Source organism: Limulus polyphemus, unplaced genomic scaffold (assembly GCF_000517525.1).
Source record: "Limulus polyphemus unplaced genomic scaffold, Limulus_polyphemus-2.1.2 Scaffold6403, whole genome shotgun sequence".
Lineage (NCBI taxonomy): Eukaryota > Metazoa > Arthropoda > Merostomata > Xiphosura > Limulidae > Limulus > Limulus polyphemus.
Window position 1 is genome coordinate 12,784 of NW_013672013.1, and position 19,073 is coordinate 31,856.

Below are 19,073 nucleotides of genomic sequence, written 5' to 3' on the forward strand. Positions count from 1 at the left end.
AATTCGTACAAAACTACAGACATAGTATTTTGACTTCACAAACATCTAATTTGAACCAGTGCTGCATTCAACATACCACATGACACAAAATCAATGTTTATCTGTTTTTTTAATATTTACTTTTAAAATAAGACATTCAGTAATGTATTGTACTAAAATTTGAATTATGATCTACAGTTTGATACCAAACTTATTGACATAAAATTCATGAAATCGTAGTTCAATAAAATTTTGAATGTTAGTTGTTAGTCAACAAATGAGATGTCATGGCCTTTCACTCGTGACTCATCTCGAAAGGGTTAAATACTTTGTCTAAGTACACAGAATAATAACATGTAAAAAGAAGACATTGTCCAATAACTATCATAATTTTCTGGGTTTCTAACTATGTGACAAGAGCTGTTAAGTTCCTTGACGTGTTTCCTGTGGCAATAAAGTTTAGGCTGGAAGTAAAATATACAATTTTCTGTACAGACAACAATGTAATATAAAATATCACTTGATAGATTAAAACTTTGGCTCTCTATTATTGGTTATAAAAAATATATGTCAAAGAACTACTGGCAGTTTGTGACAGAGAGAATGTGACAGGTGGGCATGGCAAGAGAGGTCTGATTTTCTAGTTTATGGCTCTGTAACTAAATATGATTGAAGAGCTATAAAAATTATGTTTTGTGTGAGTAATAACTATATTATAATGGGTAATTTATGCTAAATTCCATATTTCTCAGAGGAGTGGTAAATAAATTAGAGAAGAGACAAACCCAGACAGCAAATATCAAAATTTTCATACTAGGGAAGATTGAGGATTTGTTTTTAATATTTCCTTATATAATTACAAACTTACAACATAAAATTTGATTAGTTACACTATGTTGCCAAGTTCATTTGTACACATTGATAACAAATTAAATCTATGATTTTGTATTAAGCATAAACTTATCTTTTACCTTTACCTAATTTCTCAGTATACACGAACCTTCCCAATTAATTTCTTCTTTAAAGCCTCTTTCTTGTCATACATTGTATCACATTATTTTATATTGTATTGCTGTACCATATTCTTTTCTATAATGTATCATTTGAATTGTAGATATGACAACAGTAGACACCTAACCCTCAAGAGAAATGCTGGGTATTTTATATATATATACTAAGATATTTCTTCTCAAATTTGTGGATATGATTTCTATAAAACATTTATAACCTCCAGCGTGCACTTAAACATTTCAACTTTATAACTGTTATTCATTCAATTCCTCAGCATGATCTTTCCTTTCCAGTGTGTATCTATGCAAGAAAGTTTATCATGAAGATGTGGATTTTAAAATAAATATGGTTTCTGTACAAATTATCTGTTTATTGAATGCTGTATGGACTCGAAGTATAATTGCTGCTACAAAATACAGGTGTCATACACGTTATTCTGAACACACGTCTTGAGTGAGTTGTGGCACATGAAAAATTAAATCTTTAATATTACATATACTCGTTATCATAAGAACTACAGGATAAATATATTTATTTTTCCTTAGTATCAAGTAAGAATATCATTTATAAAAGTATTAAAATAACACACAATTACACATAAATATTAAAAACACTATTAACTTCCTGTAAAAAAAAATCACTTACATCATAACTCTCATGAAGGGTACAAACTTTCTCTAAGTCAACCAGCTTTACGCTAACTGTTCCTATTTGAGCATCACTGCGAAGAAATCCTCTGTAGATACGAAAAATCACTTAGAGATCACATTCGAGCATTTCTAAGTTACCCTTGAACTTCTTGAAAGTTTAAAGTCTGATTCATTTTCTTTTACAAATAAAAGAATCCTTGATCAAGACATAATTATCAAAAGACAGAAACAATCAGTATATTTAATTCATATATTCAGATCTCTATATACATAAGCTATTTCACATTTCATTGTTTGACACTTGAATCAGTGGGACAAAAGTGCTTATTTTCAAAACACAAGAATAATTATGTACATGTTACTTCTAAATTACAAAAAAACAATAGGAAAATGAGTAACTATAAAATAATTTAAGAAACATATATCTTATTAATTTTTCTAAATTTTAACTGCACTACAGTGTTAAAAACTTTGACTTTCATAATGTTTTGTATACCTCTTGTCATACCAATATGAATAGCTAAATAAAGTGACTTTTGTTGCATATTATATAATAATAAGCCTTTTTAAAAATGTGTATGTTTCAAACACACAGAGTTGCAAAATAAAATTGACTAAGTGTTTAATACACATTCATGTCTTAGTAATTACGTGATAAATATTTACACCATTTAAATGCTTTAACATCTGCAACAGTTGCAGGATGCCTCATGCTAGTTCATCAATTAGTTTGATCGTGTATGTATGCTGGGCAGTCTGAAAGAACTCTACCATTGGACACATTGGATCACAAAGAGGCAATGTTTTCTGACTCTCTGAGAGTTTGGTTATGAGAGACATTGAATTTTGAGCATAGACGGAATAACTTATTTTCTGTATACCTAATTCTAATTTTCGAAGTGTTGAGACTCAGCTCCAAGTTCAGATGCAGGAGCAACGCTAAGGTATGCTCTGATGACACTACACTCCTATGTGCATATGAAAATATACATGATACGCATCAATTACCGATTGTGATAATGATAGGTATTAAAATGGGCAAGGGCAAAAATGGTAGGAAAAGCTGAGAGGTTGCAGCCCACCCAGCCAGCTCCAAGACAGAGCCCACTGAACCTCCCGTATTTTTAACAAATAAGGATAAAAACTTATACCTTAAAATAACAAAAAATTCATGGTTCCAATTTCTAATATCTGTCAAAAATTCCACCATTTTCTTATCCAGGCCCATCATAAATACACCATTGTCAATTTCATTAGTTCTCAACTTGTCACCCTAAATATATACGCTTTCCTATCATCTCATTGGACAAGCAATCAAATTTAATTTTACTGACAATCAAATATCTTTTTAGTCACTGGCTGAATGTTATAATACTTGACATATGTCACGAAAGGACAACATAATCCAGATTACTCCTTCATATGTTCTACTTATCAATCAGTATTGATGATCTACATTGTTACAACTGCTCCTTTTTTTTTTCTCAATTTCACATGGTGGCTTAGAGATAACAACTGAAAGAAACAGGACACACAAAAAAGAACTAAAGTAATAACACATACCCTTTAGACCAAACTTCCACCTTCAAAGAATGCCTTTTGAAGACACGAGCCAAAGCCCTAGACTTGCGGTTTATTTCAAACTTGAATGACTCTTTATATTCTGTCAAAATAAATAGAATATTATCAGAAAATTTTTCATGTGTGTGTGAGAGTATGTAGAAATGTTTATAATTCACATATGTGTTAATTTTAAGATTATCTAATTGTTTGTTTTAAGTGCAAAACTGCACAATGAGCTATGTGTTCTGGGCCATTTAACCTTGAATTTAGGTGTTATTAAGCCCTTAAGCCTTCTGCTGAGCTATTGTACGCCTATAAGATATAAGTACTTAATTGTTCTAATTCTGTAAATTGTTTTCTGGTTTTATTTGTCTTTGCTACATGACTTATGTGTGATGGTCGTTATTTTAGGCCCAATTCTTGAATAAAGATTAATTCATCTCATTTTTCCAATCTGAAGTCATTCTAGAAAGAAAAAACGGAAATTTAGATTTTTCTCGATTTTTTTTTTGGTGAATATGAAGTCGTCAAATTGAGCAACACTGCATAGAGTTAGGGTGGAGAAAATAACAGATAAAATATAAAGTTTTACTGAAAAAAAACGTTAGAAATGTATTTAGGAGGTTTTAGAGATTACACAAATCAAATCTTAGATTCTTGAAATGAAGAGAAGTATTTTCATTTTATACACGAAAATCATCTTGAACACGAACTATTCAAAACGAATATTTGATATATTCATGGACAAATCTTTTCTAAGTATATTTAAAACACTTCTATAAAAAAGTGATTTTTTTGTATGTGAAAGACTTATAATGTTTACTGAAAGATTGCCAAATTTTGTGAAGATATACCTACTGTATTAAAAGTTAGTAGTATCAAACTTATAAAGATTTTATATAAGTACAAAGAGATCACATGGTTGGTCAAATCAACTGGGTCCATGCTGAGAGAGTTAAACAATTTTAATATCAATGTATGTAAATGAAATTAATATTATAATGTGTGTTACGATTCGAGGTTATATTTTATCAAAGTTTTATGTCCTTTATTTTAAAATAAACCTTTAAAAAACAACTTAAACTTCAGATGTATTGTCACGTGATCAACGAGCTAAGATAATTCTCGAATTTGGCACTCTGTATCTTCAATAATTCAATGGCAGTAATGACGTTACATTTAAACAATGAGATGCTTTGGTTATCTCTCGACTCATTCGTTACAAAGTTCTCTGAGCAAAATAAAGTTGAAACAAGTAATTTTTTCAACCTCTAACAGCTGCCACACCCACCTTCAACATATTTGTTTAAGCTTTATAGCTTCCATGTAGATGTGTACATAACATATACATAGACATTAGAAAGAGGCTATTTTATATTATAAACTAACAATAGTTATTTTGAAATTGGTGCACAGTTGTCCTAATGGGTTATAGGAAATTGGCTGCTTGATGGACTATACAACTTACCATTGTTTCTTAACTAAATACGCTACAGTTAGAGATACAGTTTCTATTGTATTTAGGTCTTACTATTATATTTTTGTCAATTATGTATTAGTTATGTTTTCAAATGCATAATGAAAAGTTTTAAACATTTTTTAAATATAAATCACATTTTGCATCCATTCTCAAGGCTTTTGATATCAGGTGCTGAACAAAAATATTGCCAAAGGTTTGCACAACCGTAATATACCCTAGAGGATACCACTGAACTGTGTCGAGATGATCAATAAGTGATAAAGGACAAGAGAATAAAACTTCAAAAATTAACTACATGTGAAAAGGGAGAGCTGAAATTATGAATTTAACAAATGAAAAATCTTTAAAGATATTCTACAAAAAAAATTAAAAGGTATCTATTTATTTTATATTTTGCAATTTTAATTATTTTGTTGCATTGTATGTTGATGATAATAGCAAGAGTTAGTAATATGGTAGAGAAAATGAAAAAATATAAACATATACCTTAAAAGACTTTTGATATCCTTGTAAAAGTTCTAGAGATTAGGCAAATAAAACTATAAAATGAAGAAAAGTATTTTTATACTTAAAATGAAAATCACCTTGCACTCGATTTGTTAATAGTTTGAAGGTGAGTAACTACAATAAAAAAATTGCATTTTTCAGTAAAAACACTTAATTTTAAAACTGTCATTATTTTTGTACAAGATACTTATGATCTTCAATGAAATCTTACCAGTTTTTGAGAGGATACATTAATAAATCTCAGAGTTACTGCATGTATTGTTGTACAAGTGAATATCGTGACTCAGTTTCCACAAACTGCACGAGCAAAAGAGTTAATATGAGGGCAACACAGCCTCCTTGAGCACTTTGTGTAAACCAAAAGCACATTCCTGATGTGACAAACAGACACACTGGAAGTAGGGTGGGTGGTTCTTTGGAGGGGTGGGTACATTTTAGGATAAGGAAAATTTTAGCTACAGACTATAGTACTCATCTGTCCACAAAACAATTAGGGTGGAGGGTCCAATGCAAAAAAAATAATAATGTAACTCTTGAGAATGCAGCGACAGAAAAAAAAAAAATCACAGAGCAGGAACAGCATTCAGTGAAAGACCTCATCCATCTCTATCAAAAAATATTCTTTGTACAATAGTATTAGTTATTCAAAAAGGTTCTTTCATAAGAATTTTATGCTTTATGCTAGTGTTCCAAAGGTAGGTGGTATGTGAAAGCTGCTTAATTAACAAATCTCAAAAAACTTAAGTGTGGTTAGGGCAGTAGAGTATGTGTGAAACACAAAAATCAAGAATGAATCATCCAAGAGATGCATCTCAAGAAGAACTCAAGATCATCTGGCTGGTCACACTCTCCAAGAATGGTCAGGTTTCTAGTGCTGGGGTAAACTGTATTAATTCTTCAAGGTTGACACCCTTGTCCTACCAGTTGGATTACATTGATCCAAAAGGGAATTCTCCATATTGACCACCCCCAGCAACTTGTTACCGAGGAAGTGAGAGTTCTCCTACTCCACTAGAATAGATTGGAGGAGGGAATTTGCACATGGAGACCTCCAGATAAGTGTGTTGACTGAACAGGAATCATCTCATTTCTGTAAGGTTCCTCACTGACAGACTGTGCAATTGGTTACAGCAAATATAGGCAGTAGGAACTGCTGTATTGAGTGGTTGTTTAGCCTTTTTTCTTTTTGTTCCTGTATGGCTTGGAAGATAAAAAAAATAAATACATACTGCTAAAGCAGTCTTGTGGAAAAACTCCATCTCAACAGTGAGTAGATGGGGTTGACAGTTTCTGTTATTCCCTGCTTAATGCAGATTTTGGTAAAGAGAGATATTTCCTGTAAGGCAACATCAGTCACTTGGTGGGTTTTTTGTTTCCTTTTTTATACTTTTAAATGGCAAAAGTCGAAGCAGTTAAGACAATAATTTATCAACAGCTCTACTCCTTATAGCCTATGGGAAGATGGGATAATTGCAACTGGAGAGAGACAAAACTGCAATGTGATATAAACAATGAGACACAAAATTGTCCATGGTTGTCCACCTGTAGGATTTCAATGGCCAGAACCAAGAAAAGCTGAGAAATAATGTACTTGATGGGAGGTGACACAAAAAGATGAAAGTATCATTTTCAATTGGGAAAAGACAAACCAGATCTTGAGAAACAGAGATATGATTTTCATTGCTTCTAAAGAAAGTTGTGCAAGTGAAGTCACTTCATACTTCCTACATAGGATCAGAGTTTGAATGATCATATGGAGATGACAAAGAAGAGACAGTGATTGGAGAAAACCTTTAATCCCCCTCCAGATATCTCATGTTATAAGAAAGAAGGGGCAATCTGGAAACAGAGTCAATCTGTCCCTGTGAAAGAGTGTGGGAGGTATACAAGACAAAAATATCAGAAATCTCTCACAAGTTGGAAGAAGAAGAAAATACATCTTAAGAGAAAGATAATACAGGAAAAAATTAGCCAAAGGTTTGAAGAGAGGACTTGCGAGAACCTAAAAAACTAAACAGAAATTCAATTTCATAAATGGACCAGGATAACTACTGATTTAAAATGACATGAAGAGATAAGAACCAGAGAAAAAAAAGAAAATTGATCAGAAAAAACACACTGTATTTGTGATTATAGAAATGAATAAACATCTCTCGAAAAGCCAAGTAGAAAAAGAGATTGAGATGAGAAAGAGTCAGATGACTTACAGGAAAGGAATGTTGGATGGACCAATGGTAAAAAACAGTATACTTGTACTGATAAACTACAAGGGTGGATAGTTAACAAGAGTGAGAGCACTGACATGGGTTACTCTGTGAAATAATCCTGCCCATTTTACAAAGGACTGGACAAAAGCCATGCATGAAAATAAGGCATACAGTGGTGGAAGATGAACATCCAAGGCTGATGTTAGAAAATTTCCAAAATTGAAGAGGCAGAGGCTCTTGGATCACTAACAGATGAAGAAGCAGAAACTAAGATTAATCTGGCTAATGATCAGAATGAGAAAAACTTAGAATTCAGAGAAATGCCAGCGGATGTAAAGATCACTGTGTCAGAAGGATTAGGTCCAAATGAGAGAGCCAATCCCTCACTAAGGACAAAGCTCCTAAACCATTTCAGGCTGAATGTAGTGGACGTGGGTCCAAAAGAGGAGCTGAAGTGCATAACCTGTTAACCAATACAAAACACAACAGTTGAGTTGTCTGAATGGATCAATACAAGATGCCCTGACAGATGTAACAAAAATGGTGGCAGGTTTGTTCAACTGTTAATATTTTGAAGTCATTGATGTGTAGAAACTGCTCCTCTGGAGACCAAATACTGGAAATGATGAAGTTGTCCATAACCCTACTCTACCTTGAGAGAAGTATCCATGAACAAGATGGAGGAAGACGGATACCTGGGATTGGGTAAGAATGAAGAAGCCACCATGACAGTAAGAGATGAAGAGATAGACGGAGAGATATCAGAGATTTTCTGGACATATTCCAATGATCTTCAAAACTCCACTCAATAAGATACATAGAAAAAAGATAGACCCTCTAATTCAGGAAAAGAAGGGGAGATTACAGCTTTGATAACCAGAAATTCCATGTCTTGGAAACATAAAGGATAAGACTGTGTTTGACAAGCAAATGAGTTGTTAAAGATGCCCAAATGACTGTCTGTTTGTTTAATTTTTCACAAAGCTACTCAAGAGCTGTCTAACACAGCATTTCCTAATTTTGAAGTGATAAACCAAAGAAAAGATAGCTAGTCAACACCTAACTTTTTCAACCCAGGCTCGGTCCAGCCTCATAACCATTTTGTGCTTGTTATATTTTTCATGCTATGACTTTTAAATTAGTAAGTGAATGTTAACGAAATTTGGCAGTTTATCAATAAACATACCCAAAATATCTAATTCTTTATTAAATCTAAAGGTTTATAAAGTAATATTTCACTCATGCCTTTTTTTTTTTTTCACATCTTACCAATCTATCATGCAAAGTAATTTTCATCTTATCACTGAAAATATTTTTATGCATCAGAAAATTTCGAAATTTCACATGCAAAATCTTTATAATGTCCAGATAGTTATCAAATTTTTCTTAAGAAAAAACTTAATATTTTATCTGTTATTTTCAGTAATTAATCTATGTACGGGTTTGGTAAATTTGACCAATCTCGCAACCACCATGAAAAATTAGGAAATAAATATAAATCATGCATCTTTCATTGTAGAATGAATACAGATTATAACACCAAAACATAAATGTTTTGACTTTTCACCCGTGCCTGGCGAACAATACAAAAGTTACAATGACGTGGCTCACATGCACTCATGTTATTGTACAAAGTAACTTGTCTTGGCTGTGTTTTAGTCAACTAGTATTTTGTAAAATACAGTCACAATTCAATTATTATACATTATATATGTATATAGATTATGGCTATTTTGAAATAAGTTCTTAAAGTTATTTTCCCTAAAACACAGTACAGGAAATAAAGAAGTAAAGCAAACAATTACCTCTTCTAGTTATGACCTTTGTACTCAGTTGCTGCTTGATGTAGGTTGCTAAGCCTTTAAAAATTTTGCACATGGAGGACATGAAACAAAATCTTTTTTTAGGTTTTATTTATACTTTTGAATAACTAAAAATTCATAAATTACTACATCAGTACCACAGAATTCTACTATAATTTATTAAACATAGTAACTAAGCTGTATTTGGGTCTAAAAAATATGAAATTTCGAGCAGACTTAAGACACAACGTACGTCATTGAAATCTTGATTTAAAAAAAAGAAATGATGCTAGGTACATTAGAAAGGTTTAGAAAACCACGAGGGGGGCATTCTGAGCTTCCAATTGGTTATTCATGTCATGTATAGAAGTAAGTGTTTCCAAAAATGGAAAGAGGTGAGCGAGTTGCCATTATGTTTTATTTATTAAATTGGCAATATCTTAACAAATAGAAAAGATAAGACCTTTTTTATTTTATATTCTAGCTTGTCAATATCTGTAATTTGAGTTTCTAATTCGTATGAAACTATAAACTTAGTATTTTGACTTCACAAACATCTAATTTGGATCAGTGCTGCATTCAACATACCACGTGACACACAAAATCGATGTTTATCTGTTTTTTAATATTTACTTTTAAATTAACAAGTTGTGTAATGTATAGTTCTAAAACTTGAATTATAATCTACAGTTTGTTACCAAACTTATGAAATAGCAGTTCAATAAAATCTTGAATGTGAGTCAACAAACAAGATGACATGGCCTTTCACCTGTGACCTGTATCAAAAGGGTTAAGCTACTCTGAACCAACAAATAGTGGGACTGCCTATCACATTATAATACCCTGCCGACTGAAAGGGTAAGCAGGTTTGATATTGGGTTTCAATCCTGCAACATGTCAAGCACCATAATGAATTAGGAATCAATACTGAACTTCAGTTCTTAAATAGCCAATCACAGCAGAGGACAGAGCTAGAAGAACCAATCATCCACTCAGTTGTGAAAATACCAAACTCATGAGTGCATCCTCCATGCAGAAGTCCTCAAGACCCAGTTAAAAACATACGAGGCTTAAGCACTGAAGAAAGAGTAACTTCCTGAGGAAACACTTGTATGACTTGTCTTCTGTAGATAGTATCTTCAGGAGTGCAGAGTATAGGAACCAAGCTCCCACATAGAGATGAGTGGTACCTCCAGAAATGAGATATCTCCAAGCCTCTTAACATTTGTCTGTTGGGAAAGGACCACAGGATGAGGAGCAGGAAAAATGAGGCCCAATGATGCTCGTGAGATTTAGAAACATGGAAAACTAGAGTGAGCAGAGAAGACTGGCAATGAGCTGTCTCAGCTCAAGCTTCTAAAGTATAAGAAATTTCTAAAAATAAAAACTTATTCTCAAAGGAAAAGTGGCAAATGGAGCTCCTGGTGATAAGGCTGAGAAAGTCTAATTCCAGAAAGTAAAGCATCCTAACAAAGTATATCCCAGAAATAAAGAAACCAAGTTAACTGGGCAATTGCTAAAGAAGAAATCCAGATCAGAAAGGAGAACAGGTAGTTGTAAACCTCCCCAGTAAAACTGTTATGATCATGAAGCATATCCTCAAAAAGAAGAGACAATGAGAACAGAAAATAATCTGAATGAATGAGAATATCAGTTGAGGAGAGAGGGGGGGATACAAGAAAGTCCAAGGTGTAAGGCTCATGCAATATGCTTGGCCTTGAAACATCAAAAACCTTAAAAGAAAGAATATCACATACTTAAGATATGAAAGCGACAAAGGACAAGAACAGAATTACCTAATCCTCATCTGCAACAGACAAACCAGAAGCAAAGACAAGTGGTGAGAAGAGCTGCTCAAAATCATCCAAAAACATGATGAAGCAGGAGTCCTTGAGACTTAAAAATGAGATGGAGAATGTAGTTTAGAGCCAACCACCTGGTTTACAAAGGTAGCGACATCAATCACTGTCCATGTATCTCCAGTTGCCACTAAAGGAGAATCAGACTCATGTTAAGAAGTGTCATGAACTCAGAAGGCTGTATGAGATCTGTATTTAATACGATTGATGAAACTGAATTAATTGAAATTATTACTATTAATACTATTGTTTATTATAATTTTTTTGCTGCAGACATAACAAAGATTATTGGATTCTATCCAAACCCTATCAATGGTAAATGGCAAGTGACAATATGTTTGTCATGTAAATGAAACTATACCACAACTCTCCTGACTACTTCTCCCCAAACTTGTTTTCTTTTCATTTTGTATCTAAAGAAATAAATGTTTTTGAGAAAGATAATAATTCTTATTAGAAACTTTAACTGAAAGTATTTTCAATTTAAAAACTAGAATGAACTTTTCTTTACACAAATTGCTCAAAGAGAGTAATGTGCAAGGTTGGGTATAGTCCAACATTGCTTTCACTATACACTAGTGCAGTACACAATATTAGATGATGGTGTGAGAGGTTTTTCAATGGCTTGGAGCATGAATAAAGTTTTTTTGGTAGTATTTCCAACGCACCAGTTAATTGTTCTGTGGAGAGGCAAGTACTGGAACCTGAACTTGTATTTAATTTGTTTCCATCGAACAGTAAGTCCTTTTTGATAAAAGCATTTTTACTGAGGAATACTGGGACATCTCTAACTATAAATTAATCCATTCCTACAGAATTATGTCAATCCAACAGTGCCTACACTATGGCATTTATAAAAGTTGGCAGCTGCCACAGCTATATAGCCACTTAGAGTTAATGCTATGAGGAGAGAATGAAATACAAAAAAAAGTGAGAGTTCACAGACCTACAAAGATGAATGATTACAAGAGAAGTACTGGTATTGTGAGTGGCCTAACTATTCAAACCCAAATCTATAATGGCTGGTGGTGCTGGTGAGATGGAAAGTCACTGAATGCATTGTTTGGCAGCATATCCACAGCCACTCAAAATTAACCATTCTTATGTCCATTGAGACTAGTATGTGGTGTGAAATCAATGTGGCATTACTCAAGGTTTTCTAGCAAGTACACAGGATACTTCACGGTACTGGACTTCACAAGTGGACTGTAGATACTCGGTATGGCTGTGAATGCATGACGTCAGCTTTCATGTGCCTTAAGTATCAAAATTAGGGAGAAGAACAATGAAACATCAGCATGCAGAATGATGAATAAATCTGACGACATTATGTACTTTCAACTTGTAGTGTAGAATTGACTTCATTACATCATAAGTAACTTTACAGTTCTGATTTTCGTAGTTAGTTTATTTTTTTCATCAGAAATTATTACTACTTCGTGTTTACTTCAGTTTGTTTGTTTTTTGAATTTCGCGCAAAGCTACACGAGGGCTATCTGCACTAGCCGTCCCTAATTTAGCAGTGTAAGACTAGAGGGAAGGCAGCTAGTCATCACCACCCACTGCCAACTCTTGGGCTACTCTTTTACCACCGAATAGTAGGACTGACCGTCACATTATAACGCTCCCACGGCTGAAAGAGCGAGCATGTTTGGTGTGACGGGGATTCGAACCCGCGACCCTCAGATTGCGAGTCGAGTGTCTTAACCACTTGACCATGCCCGGCCATTTTTACTTCAGACGATTGAATTTCAGTTGGATGGTAATATGGAGAATGATTTAGATATAACTGACAAAAGTGAGGTTAGTGTACTATAATGTAAGCCTGTTTTAACCATTTTGTACCTGATCTGCTAGAAATAGTAATATGGGATTTTGGGCATTATTAAGCTATATGCCATATGGCTAACGTTTTGGACTAATATTTGGAGTTTGAAGCTTCTATCTACCAAACTGTATAATGGGTATCACCACATACTTGGGACTAGAATCTTATCCAAGAAACAAGATTTCAGCATAATCTTTTATCTGCTATCTCAGCTTAGGATGGATATGATGTTTTGATAATGCATACACCAATGGAATTTTAAACTACATACATTATTCATCATGCCAGTAGTTGTTTTAGGCAAATAACTTCTAGGATCTACCTATAATCTAATCTGAATTAAACTGAAACATTCTTGTACATTTTGGAATATCAATAGAGGACAGAATCCCAATAACAAACAGTAAGAGCAGACTTGCAAGAAGAGTGACAGTCTATTGTACATGATACACACAAGTGGTTGGTAGCAAGTGTTAATAGCAGCTTATAATGTAATTACGATCGAAAGTGGATCAACTATATATATATATAAAAACATATTGATGTTTTTATTGCTGACTGAAGGATGGAAAACATTATGAATGAAGATCACAAACAATTTCAGATAATTGTTTATTCTATTCGACTCAATATTTCTGGTTATGCCTTTTTCAAGGCAACATGAACATCAGTTTTGTAACCTGCGATGTTCCTAAGCCCTTGAAAAAGGCATAAGTTATAACATGAGAAAGAATAAAAAAACCTTACAGAGACAAAACACTTTCTGTCTCAATGTTTTTGGTGATATATATATACATATATTTTAATCCTACACAAAAGATAATCATCATATGATAAATAACATAATCGGTGCCTTGGATTAACTTCTGCTTTCTTGTACTAAAATTGAAATATTTACTTCATTTAAAAGATTGATTATATTTCATTATAATTCATGGTATGCTCTCAGAATATTTCTTTCATTGTAGCAAACAATAATATACAATAACAATTATCACTTTCCAAGCTATATTCAGTTCTTACCTGGATTATTTGTACCTCTCAATGTATGAGATTTAGCTCTCTGGGGATTGTCCTGACAAGAAAAAAATAAATTATGTTATTTTAGTAAATTAAACTCGGTTCATAAAAAATATAATTAAATCATGAAAATTTTTCTTGAGTCTATTTCCAGATCATAAAATAACAACTACAACTAATCATCTACACATCACTTTAAACTGAAAGAAAACTTTTTAACATATTACACAATGACTGAAAATTTTAAAACAGAATATCCTAACTTTGCTTGAGTTGTCACTGAAGATTGTCAACATTACGATAGCTTTAAGATAAAGTATAAAAATAACTATGATTTAATTGTGTTACTGTTACTGAAAATTAGTTCATCTTCAGGGCAGGGAATGACTTAACTCCTTCTTGTGTCTGTTGACTTTCGTCTTTTCAGGGTGACCTTTATTTAGTCATGTTACTGTTTATTTTCCATCATTTTGGTAACTTTAGCCATTTTAAGAAAATGCCATAACTTCTCCACACTGTGACACAAAAGTAGTAACGGCTTTAGTTTTTCTGGATGCAACTCAATAGAACCAGTAAGTCAATATTTCATGAGATGCTAAAACAATACCAATTTCTGCTGTAAGTGTTTAGAAAAGTTACTTTTTAATTCAAACTGAATATGCGTAAACATAAAGTAAGTATGTATAATTTTAGCAAATAAACGATTTCTAATGTATTAAATCTTTCCTTTAACCGTTCAAATAACTGCAGTTTTCATTAAGGTAAAATCAAAACCAGATAAATGGCTCATACGAAGAAACTGCTAAACTTGGATCGATGAGTTGGTTTGATTGTTGGTAAGCTTAAAGCTATATAATGCTCTGTCCACCACATGTATCGAAACCTGTATTTTAGCATTGTAAGCCTGTAGACTTACTGCTAAATTGGGATTGAAGAAAAAGTATATTAAAAATTTATGTTATAAAATACCAGTCTCAGCAGTATGTAAATATAAAACCCCAGCCTCTCTTTCTTCAATAACACTAATGATTTATTAACGGTTTATTCAAAACCACTTACTGATGGAAAGGGAAGTTCTACTTTCACATACGAATCAAGATCATCTGGTTTACCTGAAAGATATGTTTTGATACAATAATTCGTAATCATGAATGCAAATATTCTACATCTTATTAATGACTATCAAATGTTTATGTGTTTAATGCTTCTCCTTCATAACATTTACACGTGTGACTGAGGAGATTCTGAATTCTTGATAACTTAATCGAGATTTAAGTTTATCTAAAACTTATATGTAGATGAATTAACTCTTTTGTATGGGGTCGAGCAATGTTACCAACCTTGTAACCACAAAGTAACCACCAGTTTCCATACTACAATGTTTAATTTGCTTTATGAACCTTCACAAAATTTGGCAAGCTTTTGGTAAACATTACAAGTCTTTTGAACAAGAAAAATCAAATTTTTCGATTAAGTATTTTTACTAAAGATTTTACCTTGAAAATATAGAATCAGAGTCCAAATTGATTTTCACGTTAAAATTTAAAATACTTTTCTTCATCTGAAAAATTTCAAATTTCGTTTGTGTAACCTCTAAAACCTAAATAAATATCAATTTTTTTATTATTATAATAAACAATTAAAAACAATGTTTTATATTCACACAATAAAAACTTTATTGAAGCCGTATGGCTTCCACTTTAAAATATCTCTCTACAAGTACATGTTTCGATGTGATCTACATAGATCAAGTGAGTGTGACAAAAATAAACAACAAAACAATAAACAAAATAAAAAAACAAATACTGCCAAGTTATTGATTGATTGACTGGTTTTAAATGTTTACACAGTATGGTCACTTCTTACTATTTTAAACATTTACAGAGAATGGTCAGTTACTACTTTTTACAAATACAAACATGCCTGCACTGGTATTTTAAACATTTATAAAGTACGGCTACTTCATACCATGTTGAAAGTACAAATATAGACACATTGGTATTTAAATGTTTACAGAGTATGGTTACATCATTCTATGTTGAAAGTACAAACAAATGTACACTGGTATTTAAATGTTTACTTCCTACCATGTTTAAACATCACACTGGTATCTACATTTTTTAGGGATATAGTTACTTACTAAAACATTAGATTAAAAGTATAGAAAATCATGAAGTTATGTTTTAACTGTTCAAAAGGAATAGCCACTTTCTATTGTGTTGACATATACAGACAAAACTACACTGTTCTTTCTGGTGTTCAGCCAGTTTCCTTGTGGTAACTATGAAAATAAAGCTATAAAGATATTTAAACTGGATGGCATTATCTTGTACTTCTGAAATGGGTAAAAACCAAAACAGCACCATTAGTTTAAATTAACTAGCATAGTGACATTATGCTGGACAGAATTATTTTACATGTGATGTTACTATGGAGTAAGAGCTTTTCAATACAAGCTGGTATAATAAACAAACATAAGCATAAGAAAACTTTACACTGATATCAAAACATTTTAACACCAGACTAATAGATAAAAATAAACCTGATGCAGTTATTTCCTTATGGTAAATTTATATTTTGATGTTAGGGCGAGACCCTGGAAGCTAAAGGATGGTGCCTCATTGGTGGGTTGCCAGGTGAATGGAAATCAAAGAAAGCCACCTGAGGGTTATATAACTGTTAGGCAAGAACATCATAGTCAAATGAAGTACCACTCCCCAACAGATGTTGTACGCTGCCAGAGAGTATGTTCCTAGGAGATGTCACGTGACATCACAGATTGAGTGTTATTCAACAGTGTGTGTGTTGTTAGGAGTTATAGTTCCACAATGTGGAATCAGAGGATATGTTGTTAGGGGAGGAAGTGACATCATAGTTTAATATCAGAGAGTCTGTTACTATATGTGGACAGTGTTACCAAGGCTGGTGGGGAAGTAGATTAACATGTCATCAACATTATAGTAACAATCAAAGTCTTAAAACTAATATTTTATCTATGATGAAACTTTGCTGAATGGACGGTAACTGCCTGTTGTTGAAACACAAGTGTAGAGGCCAATGTTTCGAACTACTTCTTCCTTTCGTCTTCAGGTCAGTGTGTGTAAGGTGAATTCAGTCTTTATAATATTCTGGTGGATTGTGGAGAATGTGTTATGATTGGTTGGTTTATCCCTGTTTCTGACTGGAGGAGAGATTTCCTGTAGATTCAACAAATGGTAGTCACAGGTTACTCACCTCTAATCCGGGATCTCTGTTTAATGAAGGTTTAATTGTGTTAATATAAAATGATTCTTTAATTTTTTTTGTCTTCCAAAATTTGTCTATGTCAATGATTCTAGTTTATTCCCAGTTTATTTTGTGTCCAGTTGACACGGTGTTGTCTGCAATGGCTAAATTTTGTGTTTTCATGAGTGTTGTACTGTCTTTATGTTCTTCTATTCTTGTTGCAGTGATGATAACAAAAACCTTGTTGAAACATTATACATTTGCTGTTATGTTAAACTTATATTAAAGTTTTTCTTCATTACCCATTCAAGCCGTCTCCAAGCATTATTAGCATAAGAATATATATAATCCGTAAAGCCAAACTCGTAAAATGTGTATTAAGTGAAACAGTAAGGTTGTATGTTAAACTACTGCATGATATTTAAAGATGTCATCAAGAAACGTCCATCTTTTTTCAGGACAGACATTTGTAAAAGTATGCTATGAAATAAATTAAATACTATTAATTAATTGATCATCCTACAAACTGTGGTAACATTGTCATTTGTAGCATCATCTGCCTGTAGTAACAACATCCTACAAACTATTTTGTCAAGAACTCGTTTTAAGGTTATACACAATATATAGAAATATAATTAATAAAACATAAATAGTTTTACTTCTAAACATATATGTTGATGACATGTTGAGATATCCTACGATGAGCTCATCATCTTATTGAACTATCCTCCTATAAAAATGCTACCCTTAGTAACACTACTTGCCTATAGAAACACTGCCCACCTGTTTAAAAGTATTTAATGTTTTACTTATAAAGCAAAACTTTAATTGTGATAATAGAACATTCTAGTATAGATAACTGTAAACATAACATTAGATAAAAATATTAGTTTTAAGACTTTGATTGTTACTAAAGTTGATGACATGCTGATCTACATCCCTCACCAACCTTGATAACACTGTCCACCTATAGCAACAGACCCTCTGGTATCAAACTATGATGTCATCCTCTTCCTCTAACAACATACCACTTTGTACCAATTCGTTGTATTACCTCTGGTGCTTATTACATAAGAATTATGCAACACTAAGGTGTATACGTTGCATAACAACTATGTACCCCTAAGGTGTATAGATCAAGCAATAGTTACTCAACCCTCATGTGGCATCCTTTGATTTCCAAAAACTCGCCTTGTGACCCCCCAGTGAGGGGGCATCCTTTGCAAAACAGCTGGAGTGTAGTAATTGAACAAAAAGTTTCTACAGTACCTGGAAGGTTAACTCCCCTGATAACATCAACTTCCAAGTCATTGTCTGCTAAGTCTGTGTTGCATCTATGAAAGATAATGTTCAACATTTCATTACAAGTTGTTTTTTTTAAATCATAATATACAGGGTGGCCCCAAAAAATGTACCCATCCTTTAAGTTATGCTACTTCTGTATATTGATTCTAAGCGTTTTATCATTATTTCAGATAATACTGGATGATGTCTAAAACCCAAAATTACTGATGAATTAAAGCAACAAATCATAAATGCCTTCCATCAAGTTAGAGTTGAAAATTGTGTAACAGCATGTCAGGCACTCTGTCATAGATGTCATGATTGTTTGAATGCTGGTGGAGCCGAGTTTAAGCATCTCAAATGATGCAGCAGGGTATGTACAGTTAATTTGTTGTATGAAATATTAATAAAGACTAGCGTATAAACCATCCAAAATGACAGGGCAAGTACTACCACCCCCACCCCATAGTATACCCTAACCTCACATTTCATAGCTGAAATAAATATATTTTTTGAAATCAAGCTTGACCAACAAAGAGGCAGCAAAGTGCAAGTCAAGACAGTCAAACACTGGTAAATTCCTTTGTGAGCCAATCAAAATTAAGATCATTCATGAAATAAGTTCATGGAATATTCATAGAATAATTATTAAAATCAA

General features: G+C 32.8%; 1 protein-coding gene across 1 annotated transcript in view; it reads right to left on the bottom strand.

The window, feature by feature from the left end:
- LOC106473686 (coiled-coil and C2 domain-containing protein 1-like) overlaps positions 1 to 19,073 on the bottom strand; it is a gene marked incomplete at its 5' end in the record, with an annotated part of 39,113 nt that overhangs the window by 5,879 nt on the left and 14,161 nt on the right. Inside the window, 5 exons of the mRNA XM_013934365.2 lie at positions 1,636 to 1,726; positions 3,204 to 3,303; positions 13,910 to 13,961; positions 14,966 to 15,018; positions 18,401 to 18,465. Coding sequence (XP_013789819.1) covers positions 1,636 to 1,726; positions 3,204 to 3,303; positions 13,910 to 13,961; positions 14,966 to 15,018; positions 18,401 to 18,465 — 361 coding nt within the window. The remainder of the gene's footprint in view (positions 1 to 1,635; positions 1,727 to 3,203; positions 3,304 to 13,909; positions 13,962 to 14,965; positions 15,019 to 18,400; positions 18,466 to 19,073) is intronic.